We start from the raw sequence: 17,867 nt of genomic DNA, 5'->3' as shown, positions 1-17,867 counted from the left end.
ACTGTTATGAGTGATGAGTGTTGCTGTCATATATATATATATACATATATATATACATATATATATATATACACACACACATATAAACATATATATATATATATACATCCACATACATCCACATATATATTGTCAACGGCACCCGGGCACAGACAGGCAGACATCTTGTTTTGCACAACCACCACACATTTATTTACACTATTTACAATTGTTTGGTCACAAAGACCCCAGTCCTTTGGTCACACAGACCCACACAAGTGCACAAACCCCTATCCCAAAGTCCTGGCCTCACGATGCCTTGCTTCGGGCCGCCTTCATCCTCTCTGCTCCTGCCTTGTCCTCCTTCCACCCGACTCCAGCCTCGAATGTATGAAGGACGGCCCCTTTTATACAGTGCCCGGGTGAGCAGCAGGTGTTCCCGGCATTCCTCGGTTGGCCACGCCCCAGCGTGGCGGAAGTGCCGGCTGTCCTCCTGTCAGCCCTCCGGGTAACACCCAAGGTCTTCCCCCCAGCACTTCCTGGTGTGGCGGAAGTGCTGGGGCAACAAGTCTCCAAGACATCGGGGCGCCTCCTGGCGGTGACCACGGCCCCTACAGGGAAGGGCTTCCATGCCCTTGACCCGTGGCCCCCAAAGCAACCCGGAAGGCAAACCCCACGTGATCCAGGCAGGGCTCTGACCCTCTTCCGGTCCCTCCTGGCGTCCCGGCCGGGTCATGGCCCCTGGCATCCCCGACAATATACATATATATATCTACATATACACACATACATATACATACACACACATATACACACACAAATACATATATATATACATACACACACATATATATAAACATATATATACATACATATCTACATATATACATACACACACACACACACACACACACACACACAACTATCGTAAATGTTCAAGTTCTATTTAAATTTTAAATAGAAGGAATTTTTATTTAGTCGACAGAATATTATTCCGGAATAAATCGACTCAAATCTTAAATAACTTATAATATTTTGCTCTCCATAAAAATATATCCTGTCAAAATTATACAAATTCAAATATGAACATGGTGCATAACAAAACCTGGAAATATAAATAAAATTTGTTCTTTTCAGCAAAAACAAATCAAATCATTCAGTTGTCTTTGCTTATATGTCATTTTATCAGAGCTGGAAGCCTGGCATCTTTTTTTGGCAACAAGTTCGTTTATGTTTGGTATGAGGCTCTGTGTTGTGGAGATTCTCAGGATGGACTGCAGGTGCTCATCAGTGAGGCGACTCCTGTGTGCTGTTTTGTTAGTCTTCATGACTGAGAAGAGCTTCCCACACAGATATGTGCTACCAGACATGCACAAGGTTCGAGCCGCATGTAGACGGAGCTGGAACATTTCTGCGGGAATGGAGTGAATAAACTGTGCGGGCCGTGCAGTATCGTACTTTGCCTTCAGTGTGCCATTACACTGCAGCTCAATCACCTCCATCTGAATCTGCACATGTGCAGTTTCCACATCGACAGCAAATGGGTTGCGAAACAACTCAAAATTCTTTTTTTGTTCTTCAAAGTCACCAAAGCGCCGTGCGAACTCAGTGCACAGTGCGCTCAGTTTATCAGCAAAGTGCGTATTTGGGAACACCGTTGCACTGGTGCATTTGTGTCTCCCATAAAAGTAGCTTCACTTGAAATCACTTTGTGATTTTGCATGGGTAAAAACGTCTGCTGAAGTGTCAGATTCTTCTTTAACTCTTCTGCTTTCTGTATCTTGTACATTGCATTCAGGTCTTTCAGGTTATCTTGATGTTTTGTCTCATAGTGCCGTCTTAGATTAAATTCTGTAATTATAGCCACATTAGCTCCACAAATGAGACACACAGGTTTACCAGCAATGTCAGTAAACATATACTCAGCCTCCCATCGGTTTTTAAAGGCTCTATGTTCAGAATCGCCTTTTCTCTTTGGTATCGTGTGGGCTAGCTTCGCAATAACTTGTAGCATCATAAGCTAGACTTGATTAATGCGGTAAGTGTTCGGCAAGGCAGCTGAAGCGCTGCATTATGGGATCTGTAGTTTATTGTGTTACCAGCGCTTCATATCCCCGGGCCATTAATAACAATAATATATAAAATGATCTCGCGGGCCGGATATAATTACACGCCGTGCCGGATGTGGCCTGCGAGCCTTGAGTTTGACAGATATGGACTAAATAGAACTTGATAAGATATATTTTTTCAAATGTGATCGCGCAACTCAGATCCAGTTGACACTCACTGCAGTACATCGAGCCCGCGTGCTATTGTGGTTTTGCCTGCGTGCCTCAATAAGTCATCCTCCCCTCGCTCTTACTTTTTTACCGTTCATCTAATGAATACACTGAGTATGGCTTTACCAAAACAATCATTGATCGCGAATAAAGTATCCATTATTCATAAAGCTTCAATTGGTGATCTGTCTTTCTGCGTTAACCGCATATTTTTTCATATGTCTCAAACCAAGGGGATGCAAGGCTAAAATGTATCGGGAAGCGTGTGTACATACTCAGTGCATCCCCTGTCAGGAATCGAACCTCGAAGAAGCGGCTAGACGAAGCCTCTACTATTGCGCCACGGCGTGTGGTTTGTCTATTTGAGCATAGCAGTGTATTTCAGTTTTTGTTCAGCACTCTTTGGAACTGTTGCTTTTTGTCTGCGCACTGCGTCAGTTCACGTGAGCCGCTGAATATGGTTTTATATGTCACTCGCTCGCTTCTAATTGTTTCACTGCCTTCTTAATTATATAATGTATGTTTTCTTCAGCGGCTTTGGGAGCACTTCCTGGTTTTCTACATAGTGCGTGATTATGTGGGCCTCGTGATGATGTCACACGAAACTCCGCCCCCCCACGACCTTCGAGCTCAACTCCATTACAGTAAATGGAGAAAAATAGCTTCTAGTTATGACCGCGTAGAATTTCGAAATGAAACCTCCCCAACTTTTGTAAGTAAGCTGTAAGGAATGAGCCTGCCAAATGTCAGCCTTCTACCTACACGGAAAGTTGGAGAATTAGTGATGAGTGAGTGAGTGAGTGAGTCAGTGAGGGCTTTGCCTTTTATTAGTATATATATAACATTTTTAATGTAAGTAGATCATTTTGACCTGGTCATTTTAAAAGTAGCTCGCAAGCCGAAAAAGTGTGGCCACTCCTGTTTTACAAGTATTTTTGTTACTGTTTAGAATCACATTTGGGAATATCCTGATTCAGTCTATTGTTTGTAATGATTGGTGCTGCCATTTTCTTTGTTATAATTTCCTATTGATATCTTTCTTTAGAGCCATTTGCCAAGAGCAGTGTTTTATATCTGCTTCATTACTTTACTTGAGTATGTTCTGAGAATATGTCTGGCTTTACTGAATTATAAAATTCAAAGTAATATTTTCATCTTTATTTCACTACAATTTGTAGTGTCATATTAAACCAGAAAACAAAAGTTTTATACAAATACTTTATTCAGTCAGTCTCCCAAAATTCACCTGTTCCGTTAGTGTTCCTTCCACTGAATTAACCTACAGTTACTGTGGTGTCCACTCGTGCTGGATGCAGCCAGCTACATAAGCGGAGAACAGGTGGCCAGACAGAACTAGCCCCTCCAATAGATGCACTGTGTTACAAAAAGAAATCTTTAGTGAAAAGGTAGTTTCCCTCAAAAATATTTTAAAGGTTGTACCTTTAAACATCAAAACATCAGTGATGGTTGCTGAAAAAAATTTGTTTGAGGGGACAAACTTAAGCAGTACTTATCTACTTATCCATTAAATAGTTCATTTCACATCTAACTATCTTTCTGTTATATAGTGTATTTCATCTACTTATTGTGGTGACTGGCCCGGACACAGACGGGCAGACACGTTCATTTCACCCACAACACGTTTATTTACACTATTTACAAAGTCAATAATATGCATCACAAACCCCACAAGTCCCCAAAAGTCCTGGCCACAACACAGTGTCTCACTTCTTCAGGCCGCCTCCTTGCCTCCTCCTAAGACCTTGTCTCCTCTACTGTCCCGACTCCAGCCTTGAATGAAGGGAGGCGGCCCCTTTTATAATCACCCGGATGTGCTCCAGGTGTGTTCCGGCAACCTCCCACCAACACGCCCCAGTGTGGCGAAAGTGCCTGCTGCATCCCCGGAAGCACTCCCGGGGTCCCCGCTCTTCTTCCCCCCAGCACTTCTGGGTGTGGCGGAAGTGCTGAGGTCCAGGGTCTCCAAGGCATTGGGGCGCCCCCGGCGGTGACCATGGGCCCCTACAGGGTGGAGCTTCAAAGCTCTGTACCCGTGACCCCCAAAGGTACCAGGATGGTCGCCTCCACATGGTCTGGGGATGTCGCAAGCCCTCCTCCGGTCCTCCTGGGCGTCCCGGCCAGGTCGCCACCCCAGCCATCACTGACACTATCTGTATGGTCATTGCACATGCTCTTGTGGTTCACATCGTAGTGTCAGTTTCACATTATTTAGTACAAGACCCATAAGACAAATCTAGGCTAAAATGTATTATACCTTTTCCACCATGTTGCCCAATCTGATGTCAGCTTTACTTTTCTACAGTGTTTCAAAACCTTAGTCCGCGACATCCACTGTCCCCTCATTCTTTCCATAACTTGCCCTTTAGCTGTGGAAAGGAACAGGTGCAACCAAATTTGAAACTACAGTACATCTATCTCTAATTGCTGAATCCTCTGCCAACTTGCCTAGTTTCCCATTTTGCCAAAAACCTCCGTAATCTTCCAATAATGTGCACTTCCATCTCTCTTATTGTCTTATAATATATCCATAGCATAAGTCCAAACCAAATCTTATTCCGCGTCTGCTAATAGAGCGTTTATCCCTTGGCCATTTCCACTGTATTCCATAAATCCATATCATACAATCACTAGTTGTCTGATTTTTCTCAAGTTTGGCACCCCAGTTTATCATTTACCACACACACAGAGTCATTCTCCCCCTAATTTTATTCTACACTTGCTGCTGGTCTGCCCAATCTTATGCAAGTTTACCAGACCTACCTCACCTGGGTGCAGATTCACATTGTAAGATCCATGGACATCCACATCTTAAAACATAACTCGCCCCCCAGCTTGTTTGTACTATGCCCACAGGACAACTCCAACCTAAAATCTTACGATCCTTTATGAACAGGATAACTACATTTCCTTGAACATAAATTTTGCCCTCCTTTGCTTCAGGCATGAAAATTTCTGTTATTTTCTTATGTCAGTTCATTAAGACTTGTCAAAAATATTGTTTAGATCAGTGTTTCCCAACCTTTTTTTTTTAGCGGCACACTTTTGTTAACAAAAACATCCCAAGGCACACCACTATGTTACAAATCACAAACATTATATCTTCATACATACGCTCAACTGTCCAAGTGGGACAGTAAAAAAGCTGCTCATAGATAACCATTTGCAGACACTGCACTTAGAGAGTACTTTGCCATCTCCTAGCTGCTTCCTTCGTCCCTTTGCCTGTCCCTCTCTGCCTCAGAGGCAACTCACATGACCACTATCCACTGGTCCTGGGACACTCTCAGGTGACCATACAACCAGCTGATGGACTCTAGCAGCCTGGAGACATATATGAAGTGCTCAAAGTGCTGTGTCTGTAGCTGCTTCTATGCCAGCTTCTCCAGGTAGTCTTGTCCTCTTCAGACAGGACACAACCACAGGTTCAGACCCAATTTCCTAAAACAATAAGTGTTGGCGTTTATGTATGTAATTTACAAGTCATGCGTATGCAATTCTGTATTAAGCTAAGAGTGAAGCGAGCCCTGTGTTATACTAAAAGGTACCTGAAAAAAGTACTTAACAATAAATAGTTGAATACAAGAAAATAAAATGCTTGCCTAGTGCCCTACCAATGAAAGTTCATGCTGTCATGCTGGATTTTTGGAAGGTGCTGATTAAAACACACATTTCAGCATACTAGAGAATAATTTATGTTATGTTTTTTAAAAATATATATTCAGTATGACAGCTGCCTTTCAACCAGTGATCTTTCTACATCAGTGTTTCCAAAAACCTGAAAATGAATTTTAATACATTTTTCAGTGAAACGCTTAATATGTTTTTGTACTTTTGTTTGTTTTTTGATGCTCATTATCAGACAATGGAAATCACATCACATCCACAATAATTATCATGAATCAGTGATTATCTGGAATTTTGTTTGAGCCTGTCACTGTGCCATATCGCGGAGACAGCGGGTGACGTCATCCATTCCGCAGTTGCTAAGTTACAAATGCAGCACCCCGAGGGGCTTGTGCTAATCACTGGAGACTTTAACCATGTGACGCTGGACAAAACATTACCTGCCTTCTCCCAGTATGTGGATTGTAACACCCGGGAAAATAGGACTATCGACTTACTGTATGCAAATGTTAAGGACGCATACAGCACCACCCCGCTGCCTGCGCTTGGGAAAGCAGATCATAACCTGGTTCTGCTTCATACTCACTACAAACCAAGAGTGAAGGTGCTACCTACAACCACACGATCATTCAAGAAGTGGTCCCCTGAGGCAAAGCAGGCTCTGAGAGACTGCTTGGGAACTACAGACTGGGATATACTGCAGGGGGTCGCATTGTGAGAACATTGAAGAGGCTGTTGACTGCATAACTGATTACATCAACTTCTGTATGGACATTGTAGTTCCAGTAAGAACAGTATGCTGCTATGCTAACAACAAGCCATGGATTACAAGTGACATCAAGGGCCTTTTGAACCAGAAGAAAAGGCCTTTTAAAGGCGGTGATCAGCATGAGCTCAAGCGCGTGCAGAAGGAACTCAGAGTCCAGCTCAGGGTGGCGAAGGAGCAGTACAGGAGAAAGCGGGAGCAGAAGTTGCAGAATAATAGCATGAAGGAAGTGTGGGATGGGATGAAGATCATCACTGGCTGCAGCTCGAAGCGGGGTGCCACCATTGAGAGAGATGTGGAGAGAGCAAACCAAATGAACAAATTCTTTAACAGGTTTGACCACCCTAACCCACTCTCACCTCGGAGTACTGCATCCTCCAACCATCCTTCTGCTGATACCAGCATAGGATAGACATCCCCACCCACAATTACAGCAGCGCAGGTGAGCAGAGAGCTGAGGAGACTTCGTGCCAGCAAAGCAGCGGGTCCAGATGAAGTATCGCCATGACTGCTGAAGGCCTGTGCGCAGGAACTGGGGTGTCCACTACAGTACATCTTCAACCTGAGCCTGGAACAGGGGAGAGTCCCGAGGCTTTGGAAAACAACTTGTATCACCCCAGTCCCAAAGTTGTCACATCCTAGTGAACTGAATGACTTCCGGCCTGTTGCTCTGATGTCACATGTGATGAAGACCATGGAGCAGCTGCTGCTGCACCACCTGAGTCCACAGGTCCGCCACACCCTCGACCCTCTGCAGTTCGCATACCAGGAGAAGGTGGGAGCGGAGGATGCCATCATCTATATGCTACACCGATCCCTCTCTCACTTGGACAGAGGCAATGGTGCTGTAAGAATTATGTTTTTGGACTTCTCTAGCGCCTTCAACACCATCCAACCTCATCCAACCTCTGCTCCTTAGAGACAAGCTGAAAGAGAAGGGAGTAGATTCACACTTGGTGGCATGGATCGTGGACTATCTTACAGACAGACCTCAGTATGTGCGTCTCGGGAACTGCAGGTCTGACATTGTGGTCAGCAACACAGGAACGCCGCAGGGAACTGTACTTTCTCCGGTCCTGTTCAGTCTATATACATCAGACTTCCAATACGATTCGGAGTCCTGCCACGTGCAAAAGTTTGCTGACAACACTGCTATTGTGGGCTGCATCAGGAGTGGGCAGGAGGACGAGTTTAGGAAGCTAATCAAAGACTTTGTTAAATGGTACGACTCAAACCACTTACACCTGAACACCAGCAAGACCAAGGAACTGCTGGTGGATTTTAGGAGGCCCAGGCCCCTCATGCACCCAGTGATCATCAAAGGAGAGTGTGCAGAGGGTACAGACCTACAAATACCTGGGAGTGCAGCTGGATTACAAATTGGACTGGACTGCCAATACTGATGCTCTGTGTAAGAAAGGTCAGAGCCGACTATACTTCCTTAGAGGGTTGGGGTCCTTCAACATCTGCAATAAGATGCTGCAGATGTTCTACCAGACGGTTGTGGCAAGTGCCCACTTCTACACGGTAATGTGCTGGGGAGGCAGCATAAAGAAGAAGGACGTCTCACGCCTGGACAAACTTGTTAGGAAGGCAGGCTCTATTGTAGGAATGAAGCTGGACACTTTGACATCTGTAGCAGAGCGACGGGCGTTGAGCAAACTCCTGTCAATCATGGAGAATTCACTGCATCCACTGAACAGTGTCATCTCCAGGCAGAGGAGTAGCTTCAGTGACAGACTGCTGTCACTGTCCTGCTCCACTGACAGACTGAGGAGATCGTTCCTCCCTCACACTATGTGACTCTTCAGTTCCATCCCGGGGCGGTAAATGCTAACATTATTCAAAATTATTGTCTGGTTTTACATGCATTTTTATTACTCTTTAATTTAATATTGATTTTTGTATCAGTATACTACTGCTGGATTATGTGCAATTCTCCTTGGGAATAATAAAGTCTATCTATCTATCTATCTATCTATCTATCTATCTATCTATCTATCTATCTATCTATCTATCTATCTATCTATCTATCTATCTCATATGTGTTAATTTAATTTGCAAAAATATCACTAGATGGATTGATTTGAAATGTTTGGTAACCTTGCAACAATTTATAGCATAATGTTTTTGAATGTTTCAATGCTGCACAAAGACTCGTTCTATCTATCAATACTTAGTCGACCTTGCAGATCTTATTAATCCCTGCCACCCATTTCATTCAAACTGCATGCTGCTTCCAAGTTTGCTCCACAGTGCATACCCACTGTGCATGTCACCCTGATGTTTTGAAATCTCATTTACAGAGCTTAGTTTTAACTGTGCATGTCACCCCCAAGTTTTGAAACACACTTTGGGCTTTGTTTGAACTGTTCATGTCATCTCAGTGTCTTGAAACCTCATTCATGGAAGTTCATTTGAGCTACATGTGTCACCCCTGAGCTTTCGAAAAATGCTCTGCATTTGAACTATACAAGTTAAATCAGCATTTTGACACCTTATTCATCAAGCCTTGTTTGATCTGTGCTTGTTACCTCGAGCTTTAAAACATGTGTTGCTCTTTGTTTAAACTGTGCATGTCAGCTTATTGCTTTAGAACTTCATTCATTGAGCTTTGTTTGAACTGTACATATCATCACCAGGTTTAATATTCTAAATAGATTCTTGTCATGGGCAAAACCCATCATTATGGATTATCAATACATTTGAAATGATTGTACTGGAGATTACTTTGTATTGAAAAATAAAAATATAAATTGTACATTATTACCTAATCTGATTAAAAAGAGCTTTAGACCTATGAATCATGACATCTCACTCACCAGAATACTCTCTTCTCATAAATAAAACCCTTTTGCCTCCTATTATTATCACTGCTGTTGTCAGTATTATAAATGATAAAATTAGATGAAATTTACAAATGAGTGCTTGATGGCTAAAGAGGGCAACTCCACCTCAGCATTTTTATGGAGTAGCAGGAGTGACTTGATGCTCCAGGGAGAGGCAGTGGGAAACAGAAGGGAGCCCCATGGGACAACAAGGACCCGAGCCTGAGAAAAAAAGGGTTGACTAGGTTTGTTGGTTGGGAGTCTCCTTTGCTACAATGTCCTGTGCGGAATAAGTAAAGCAGATGTCAGTTTTAGAAAAGACATATCTGGGACTGAATTTTTAAGAATTGTCTTTTGCCTTAGGATTTTTAACCTCGATTTCAACAGATATTTATTTTCAACATGGTTTTAACCTCCACCGATTGCACAATTTTTTGCATTATTATTCATTTACTGCTTTTGTGGAATAATTATTTGGGTTGTTTTAATTAAAGCACTGACCACATTTGCCCGGCTTTTATTGGTTATGACTTTGACAGCATGGAGCTGACGCAGACCATCACAATGGATGATGGAAAAAGTAAATATGTTAGTGGCTGGGATTGTGTTTATGTAACTGGAAGATTGATTATGAATAATTCAGACAAGAAAATCATAATTTTAATTTAATTAGGACAACTTTTTTACTGAAAACCTAACCATACTTTGAAAAAAAGTTTTTACAGTAAATAATGTTGCTGGCAAAGTCAAATACTTTTTTGAAAGCAGGTACAAATGTATTTATCCCACTGTTCTTTGTTTCCTGTGAATCCTTATGTTCAAGCTTTGTATGAATCGCTGACTTATCTTTTCACCATAGAGGCGTTTGTAGTGGCTCATTCTACTGCTAATGTCTGTGGCATTGTTTCTGCTTTTAATCAAATATATCTATCCATCAATTATCCAACCCGCTATATCCTAACACAGGGTCACGGGGGTCTGCTGGAGCCAATCCCAGCCAACACAGGGCACAAGGAAGAATTAAACCCCGGGCAGGGCACCAGCCCATCACAGGGCACACGCACACACACCAAGCACACTAGGGGCAATTTAGGATCACCAATGCACCTAACCTGCATGTCTTTGGTCTGTGGGAGGAAACCGGAGCACCCGGAGGAAACCCATGCAGACATGGGGAGAACATGAAAAACTCCACGCAGGAAGGACCAGGGAAGTGAACCCAGGTCTCCTAACTGCGAGGCAGCAGCACTAGCACTGCGCCACCGTGCTGCCTCTTTTAGTCACAATATACTTTAAATATATGCTTACCCTGAAGTGTCCTGTGCGTTTGATAGAATTTTTTCTATCCATTTTTGATGGTGATTCTAAGCGAAAATGATTCTATACCAGAGAATGAGATCTCTTATATGATTTTTCCATAGCATCTCTCAAAATTATTTTTCAATTTAGGTTATAAATATATGACAGGTAGTCTTGTTCTCTTCAATCAGGCAACTCTTTCATCTCAAACTACCTTGGGATGTGAACCCAGGTCCACACTCCATGCAGAATATGAAAAACAAATCATCTTAGTAAGTCAAACGAAACAATAGCACAGTCAGTGCTTGTGACATATCTGACTGTGATGGCATCTTTTCTTTGTAATGTGATGTTTTGCCTGAAGAAGGGGCCTGAGTTGCCTCGAAAGCTTGCATATTGTAATCTTTTTAGTTAGCCAATAAAAGGTGTCATTTTGCTTGGCTTTTCTCAACATTCATAATGGCTAACATGGTACAACACCCTAGTTGTAGAGGCTTTTTTTGAAATTATTATTTTTTATATTTTTGTTTTAAACCTACAAAGTAGGAGGCAGAAGGGCCCCAAAGCAAATGCAATCTAAAGAAAAAACAGGACTAATAATAATATTATTAAGCTAATAATTAATAATAATATTTTATTTGTTAAATTTTTACAAGTTTTATTTTTCATTATTTAAATCTGAGGATTTATTTTTCACTGCTACAGATTGTCTCGGATGAGCAGGGTTAGTCAGCAGCTTCCATGTACGATGTTTTACAGTTTGGTTAATGTTAATATAATTGGTCTCTAGACTGGTGTGTGTCAAATGCTTTCATACCTCAAAAGTGTTTCTGACACAATCCTTTCAAATGTTTTGGTGTTTCAAATGGCTTCAATCTGCCCATCGCTAGTCTGACATTCCCTCAGCTGTGATATCACACACCCACAGAATACAAGGAATGGACAAACATTTAAAGGACAGTATACAAATAAAGAATAATAAACAATACCAACAGTAATCACAAATATATATGAAATATAATATTTCATATTTAACAAAAATTTAGATAAGCACAAGTTGATACATAACAACAGAGAGCTCTGTACACTCAGATTTAAGGCTGTAATTGCTGCCAAAGGTGCATCAACTAAATACTGATATAAAAAAGGTGAATTTAAATCAATCAGTTATTTTGTGTTTCATATTTGTAATTAATTTAGATGGCTTTGCAGAAATTTATTTTCACTTTGACATTAAACAATATTGTTCTGTTGATCAGTGTCAGTACAACCAAATTATCCTTAACAGACATAAGAGCACACATAAGAATAGTGAATGAATCCTCAGCAAAGACAATATGACATATCAGATATTAAGATTATTATCAATACATTCCCTATTTTGAGAGAGTGTAATAGAAAGAGACAAATGGGGGTGGGGTGGAAAATTTATATATTATCCTGGAACCACGTTTTCTGTGCAAGAAATGCTAAGAAAGCCAGTAGCTCATCATAACTGACATTAGAGTACAAGTGCAGCCTGGAATTAGTTTTCAGTGTGTGATAATGTATAGGTGCTGTGTACATCTGTTGGCCTTATGAACAGACTAAAATACTGTAAGGGATCATCTGTAACGACCTTTATCAAGCATCTAGACCAGAAACTACACCACCAACACATGTGGCCAGGCAACCTGAGGGGCATCAGACTTAGACAAACTGTACTTCTTCCAATAACCGGTGATCAAAAATAAGCAAATGGACAAACAGTATGTAAAATAATAAAGTAAATATATCTACTCTCTATATATAAAATCCTAAGCCTAAAAATGCAACAATTTAATGCAATCATTTTATGTGACTTTTTATTTCACATTTTTTGTCACGCTTTAAATCGGCTTATTTTGAAACCTACATATACAGTATATGTTTGGTGTCATTTTTTTCAGATTTTATCGAACTTAAATGTGATGTTGTTAGATTTTCAGATTCTTTTTCCGTTTTTAAATTATAAAGTAAAAGATTGACCTCAGTTTAACAGGAATACTCCAATCAGCAAGAGAGTAAATATTTTATTCTCATTTCATGATTTTTACACTGTTAAATAATAATTAATATTTCTTTTACATATTTATAGAATTTCATGATTTTGACTCAAATAAATAATTTTTTTTTGTAAATTTACAGATTTTACTAATATTCTGGCCGCAACAGGGGCTTGGGCCATATTAATGAAAAAGAAGTGAAACAAAATGCCAAACAGTATAAATATCTGACCTCTCCCCTCCCCTAACATCCCCAACCACACAAGTGAATGGCAGAATATTATAATAAATGGTGCAGTGCAAACCCCCCTTGACCCTACACTGAACATAAAACAGATACAGTATTACACACAAGAAACACATATCACACGTAAAGTCCAGGAAATTGTCCAGAGAATGATTAGTGGAAATGACCTTGAACTGGTTAGAAATTGTCCAGCGGTATCTGCAATATGGAAGCACTTGATTGTTTGCTCCACTCCCAAAATAAAAAAAGAAACGGTCTCACCATATGGTCTGTGGTGTGTCCTGATGCTACTGAACCCTGGGGTTTTGTGAGAATGGAAAGATCATTACAGGTCCGGCATTGAGAGCAGCAAGCTGTGGATAGGTATGTGATGACCCAGATCGGCATTTTTCTGTCTCTCAGGATGCGTTTGATGTTGTGGTCTGTTTTTTTTCCTTGACCTTATTTCCTTCCTCTCATTTAAGTAAGAAATAATCCGGATGGACTTGACTGGTGGACAGGAAAATTACCTTGAGGGGTCATGGTCTTGTAGCATTCTCCTTTCCCCCTTTGTTTCCAGGGGGACAACATTTACATAGACACACCATAGACTACATAAATGGGACAATGCTATGAAAAACGCAAATTGGCGCAAAACACATTAAGATGTTCCCATTCATGTACACATCTGTATCTGTTACTTTTTCCTTATGCCCTGGAAATCCAGTGAATGGCAGCTTTGAAAGTTTCCAATATTCTTTCAATACCAGGTACATTCAGAAATTTAGGAATATGTTTGATTGCATTCAAATGTCACTATCATTAGAACTGGAATCTGTAATGCTGTCACTTTCCATTTCTGAATAAATGTCATTTTATAATACAAATCTCATTTTTCTCTTTTTTCTTCTTCACACTCTTCATTTTACACTCTGGCAACCTGTCTCCAGCTCTTACTGCTGCTTTAAGTGCTATTCCTACAGCCACTCCCCATCCGTAAATACACTAATTGATGGTAAGGGATCCATCCATCCATCCATCCATTTTCTAACCCGCTGAATCGATGGTGAAGGATGTATGAGTTATATCAGAGATAATGCTAAAGAGTTTAAATAAAACTTGACTGACCATAAGCAGGAATATTTCTTTGAAAAACAAACAATAAACATTTAATCATAAAGTATGAATAATTTTGGGTTCCATGTAGCCTGAAGGTAGCTTGGCTATAGCCTAGGTTAGCTCATGTGTAAGTTCATCCCAGAAAAAACTGAAAATAATTTTTTTGAAATTTATAATTTTATTTCAGTTCAGTTCTTTCCACTACTGTAGTAATTTTGTATAGTTTTAGTTTTTTTTATTTTCACTTTACAAAAATGTTTTTTTATTACAGTTGTGTTTTCAGTTTAGTTTGCTTTTATGATAATAACTTTAGTTCCAACATTTTCATTTTGCCTTGGTCCACAACAATATTAAACTAATCTTTAATACCTCTGATTGCTGACAACAATCCCAGAGAAAACCTCAATTGGACACAAGAAAAATTTCCAAACTCCACATTGGTAGACTCCTTTTATTCAAACCCAGAGCTGAAGAGCTGTGAGATAACAATCATAAATGCTGTGCAACTATGTTTCCCTTAGTTTGTTTGTATATTTCTGCTTATGTATTGAGTGGTGTCTTTTGAACAGTATAACATTTTGCACATGTTGATGTGTTATTTTTTTACCTTTCCATGTATTTATAATAGTGTATGACAAGCTGAGTATGTAAGTGAAAATGTGCCTTTGAACATAATTGAACTGAATTTATGTTTTAGTCTTCAGACTTGATAGAAATATAATCTCAGGAAATCATCTAAACATCAATGTCTGTGACCTACTGATGAACTATTGTGATAGTTAATGGTGCTTAAACTCCACTTAAAGCTCAGTCTTATAGGATTGCTCAACACACAGTCAGTTCCAGTCAGTCAGCACCATCACAGCACCAGTTCCTGGGTTGATCAATCAACTTATCACAAACTCAGAAAGTTTTTTTGTTATCACATAGTGTAGCATTAAAATGTTTGCTCATGAAAATGAGAATAGTTTATAGACAACAGCTACTAAATAATACACCAATTTTGATTATCTGATGTATTAACAACTCTTTGGACTACTAAAGTATGTGAGCTAGCATAATGTATAAACAAAGATGATATAAAATATGTCAATAATTTTAAAAAATAAGACTTGTGTAGGATCATATTGAAACCACTTCTTGTTTAACAGTATACTGTGAATTTTCTTGCAACACTTAGGATGAAATGATGCAGTTTGATAGGATGATGTTGTCTCAGTTATCACCGAATCCTAGACTTACCAGTCAGTCTTGAAATATTCTAAAAATCCAATGCTCTAGAGTTTTATAAACATGATTTTTGTAGATTATGGTAAAGTGATTCTGAAATTAAGGCAGTCGTGCTGTGTTGTATCATTGCCAATATCTACTGTATCAGTAGGGAATATCAAGTATGAAAAATGATTTTCCCATGGAAATTTTTCAGGCTTATTAGTTTATTTCTTTATTTCTGATATATTCTGTTCAAAAATAAATCTGAGCTGCTAGCATGTGACTAGTAATGTGCCATTTTTCTTAGAACTATCCCAAAAACCTGTTGCTTAAGTATTTTTGAAAATCTTTTTTGCAGTTTAGTTTTGTAATTCATTAATTTGTATTTTGCAACTCTACAATTAAATTTAGAACAATTTAGGTGTGCCTCACCTTTTAAAAACTAAAAGTATAACTTATTTTATTTAAATGTGTTTAATTTTTCAGCGACAGTACAGTGACAGAAAACTGTGCCTAAGCCTCACAGGTGTGATATCTAAACTTCACTTCAGTATTTATAGAGTATTATAGTTTTGTTGTTCAACAGTATTTATCATAATCATTTGAACTGACGTCGATTGAGATATGATCACCCATCAAACTTAATAACAGTTAACCACTGAAGAATCAATTACTCAGAAATCCTTGTAATGAAAAATATTTTATATGCCCCAAAATAGAGAGCACAGACTGATAGAATTTGTATAATACATCACAATATTTGTATTTATCTTTTGGAAGACATTGAATTAATCATATATTTGAATATTTCCATTTTATTTCCTTTTTCTCTTCAGTGGTAAATCGGAGAAAAATCATAAGAAGCATGATATCCAGTAAAGTTGATTTTAAGGTTTTAAAACCTTACCTGTTTGAAATGGAATTTATGGCTTACAAGTAGCATAATACCAAAAATCAAAATAATATAGATCAATGTTTTGATAGATTATTTTAATTTCCATACTCTTATTTCCTCTTTTTTGCAGGAAGTTGCACCAGCAGTTTGAAATGTACAAAGATCAAGTAAAGAAAATGGGTGAAGAGGCACAGATGTCACAAGAGCAAAAAGGAGATGCCCCAACCTGTGGAATTTGCCACAAAACTAAGTTTGCCGATGGCTGTGGCCACAACTGTTCATATTGCCAAACTAAATTCTGTGCACGTTGCGGAGGACGTGTTTCTCTGCGGTCAAATAAGGTATGACTTTATTTATTAATTTCTTCACTTAAAGTATTGAAATACTTTTATTAAATTTTTAAGTTTGAAGTTTTATGGGAAAAGCTATATTTCTGGTTATCTTTTACTATATGTTGGTTTCCTTGAAGTTTAGAAACATCTTTTTATTTTTCAGAATCCCAGGTTTTATCCATACATCAGTTTGTCAGTTTTCATAAATTTTCAAGTGTATCCTGTAGTGAACACAAATTTTAGATTATTGCACATGATTATATCATTATGTTGCATAATATTTAAAATTCCTTACATGGTAATGTAACTGAACATTTTTTCCCACCAACCCATCCTTAGAGGGAAAATTGCTGTTGACTGTCCCAAGGTTATTATAGTTAATGAAAACTAAAATCAAAACTGAAACTATTATTAAAATTTTTTTTCATAAACTGAAAAAAAATAATTTACAAAACTGAAATGAAAAACTAAACTAAATGAAACTATTAAAGTAGCTGGAAAGATTAACTGAAATAAAATAATAATTTACTAAAAAAATTTTTAGTTTTCGTTTTTGAATGAATATTCTTGCCATTAGTCTTTAACCCTTGTACTGTAACTATTAACTCTAAAACAAAAAGTCATCTACCAAGAGCCGCCTACATATATTAATCCAGTAGATGGTGACTGTTCACATAGCATTTGTGGTGACAGAGCAAGCTGAATACGGGTGCGGAAAGTATGTGAAATAGAAAGCGATTTACGTGCCTCCTTTCTTTGCGCTTGTTGTTTATCAAGATGTAATTCAAACGCCTGAAATAGAAATGTGCTGCTCAACAAAACCTTTACCGTATGGACAGAAAAATCACGAGTGAGTAATGTTTCAGTTTATGTCTCAGGTGCCTGCTTTTTGTTGACAGTAATTCACCTGCCACTTCACACAGGAGAATCTGTTTTTACTTTCTTATATACAAAGTATAGAAAAAGTATAGTAATCATTAAAAAATACAACCTTGAGATTCTGATGAATCTTGACATTATAGACCTCCCTGAGTCCGAAAAGACCGTTTTTTGGAATTATGTCTGTGTGTGTGTAAACACGATACCTCAAAACTGCAACAAGGTAGATGAATGAAATTTGGCTTGTGGTTGTTACACCAAAATTGTAGATCTGTATTAACTTTTAGGCTGCTGAGCCATCAGTATTTCCAACCCGAGTTTTCATAACAGTTTTAATCGCACCCCTCTAACGTTTTTTTGAAAGGAGCCCACTAATACCAATTTGTT

General features: G+C 39.0%; 1 protein-coding gene across 39 annotated transcripts in view; it reads left to right on the top strand.

Moving 5' to 3' along the window:
• Positions 1-17,867, top strand: part of rims2a (regulating synaptic membrane exocytosis 2a) — a 1,270,129-nt gene that overhangs the window by 225,692 nt on the left and 1,026,570 nt on the right. For 38 of the 39 annotated variants that reach the window (XM_039736790.1, XM_039736792.1, XM_039736793.1 and 35 more), the window contains one exon: positions 16,400-16,610. In XM_039736790.1, coding sequence (XP_039592724.1) covers positions 16,400-16,610 — 211 coding nt within the window. Of the gene's footprint in view, positions 1-15,857; positions 15,901-16,399; positions 16,611-17,867 lie in introns of those variants that run through there. The other variant, XM_039736818.1, reaches the window with a different exon arrangement.

Source organism: Polypterus senegalus, chromosome 15, assembly GCF_016835505.1.
Source record: "Polypterus senegalus isolate Bchr_013 chromosome 15, ASM1683550v1, whole genome shotgun sequence".
Classification (NCBI taxonomy): Eukaryota; Metazoa; Chordata; class Cladistia; order Polypteriformes; family Polypteridae; genus Polypterus; species Polypterus senegalus.
The sequence above is the reverse complement of the archived record's forward strand: the minus strand, read 5'-3'. Positions and strand labels throughout refer to the sequence as shown.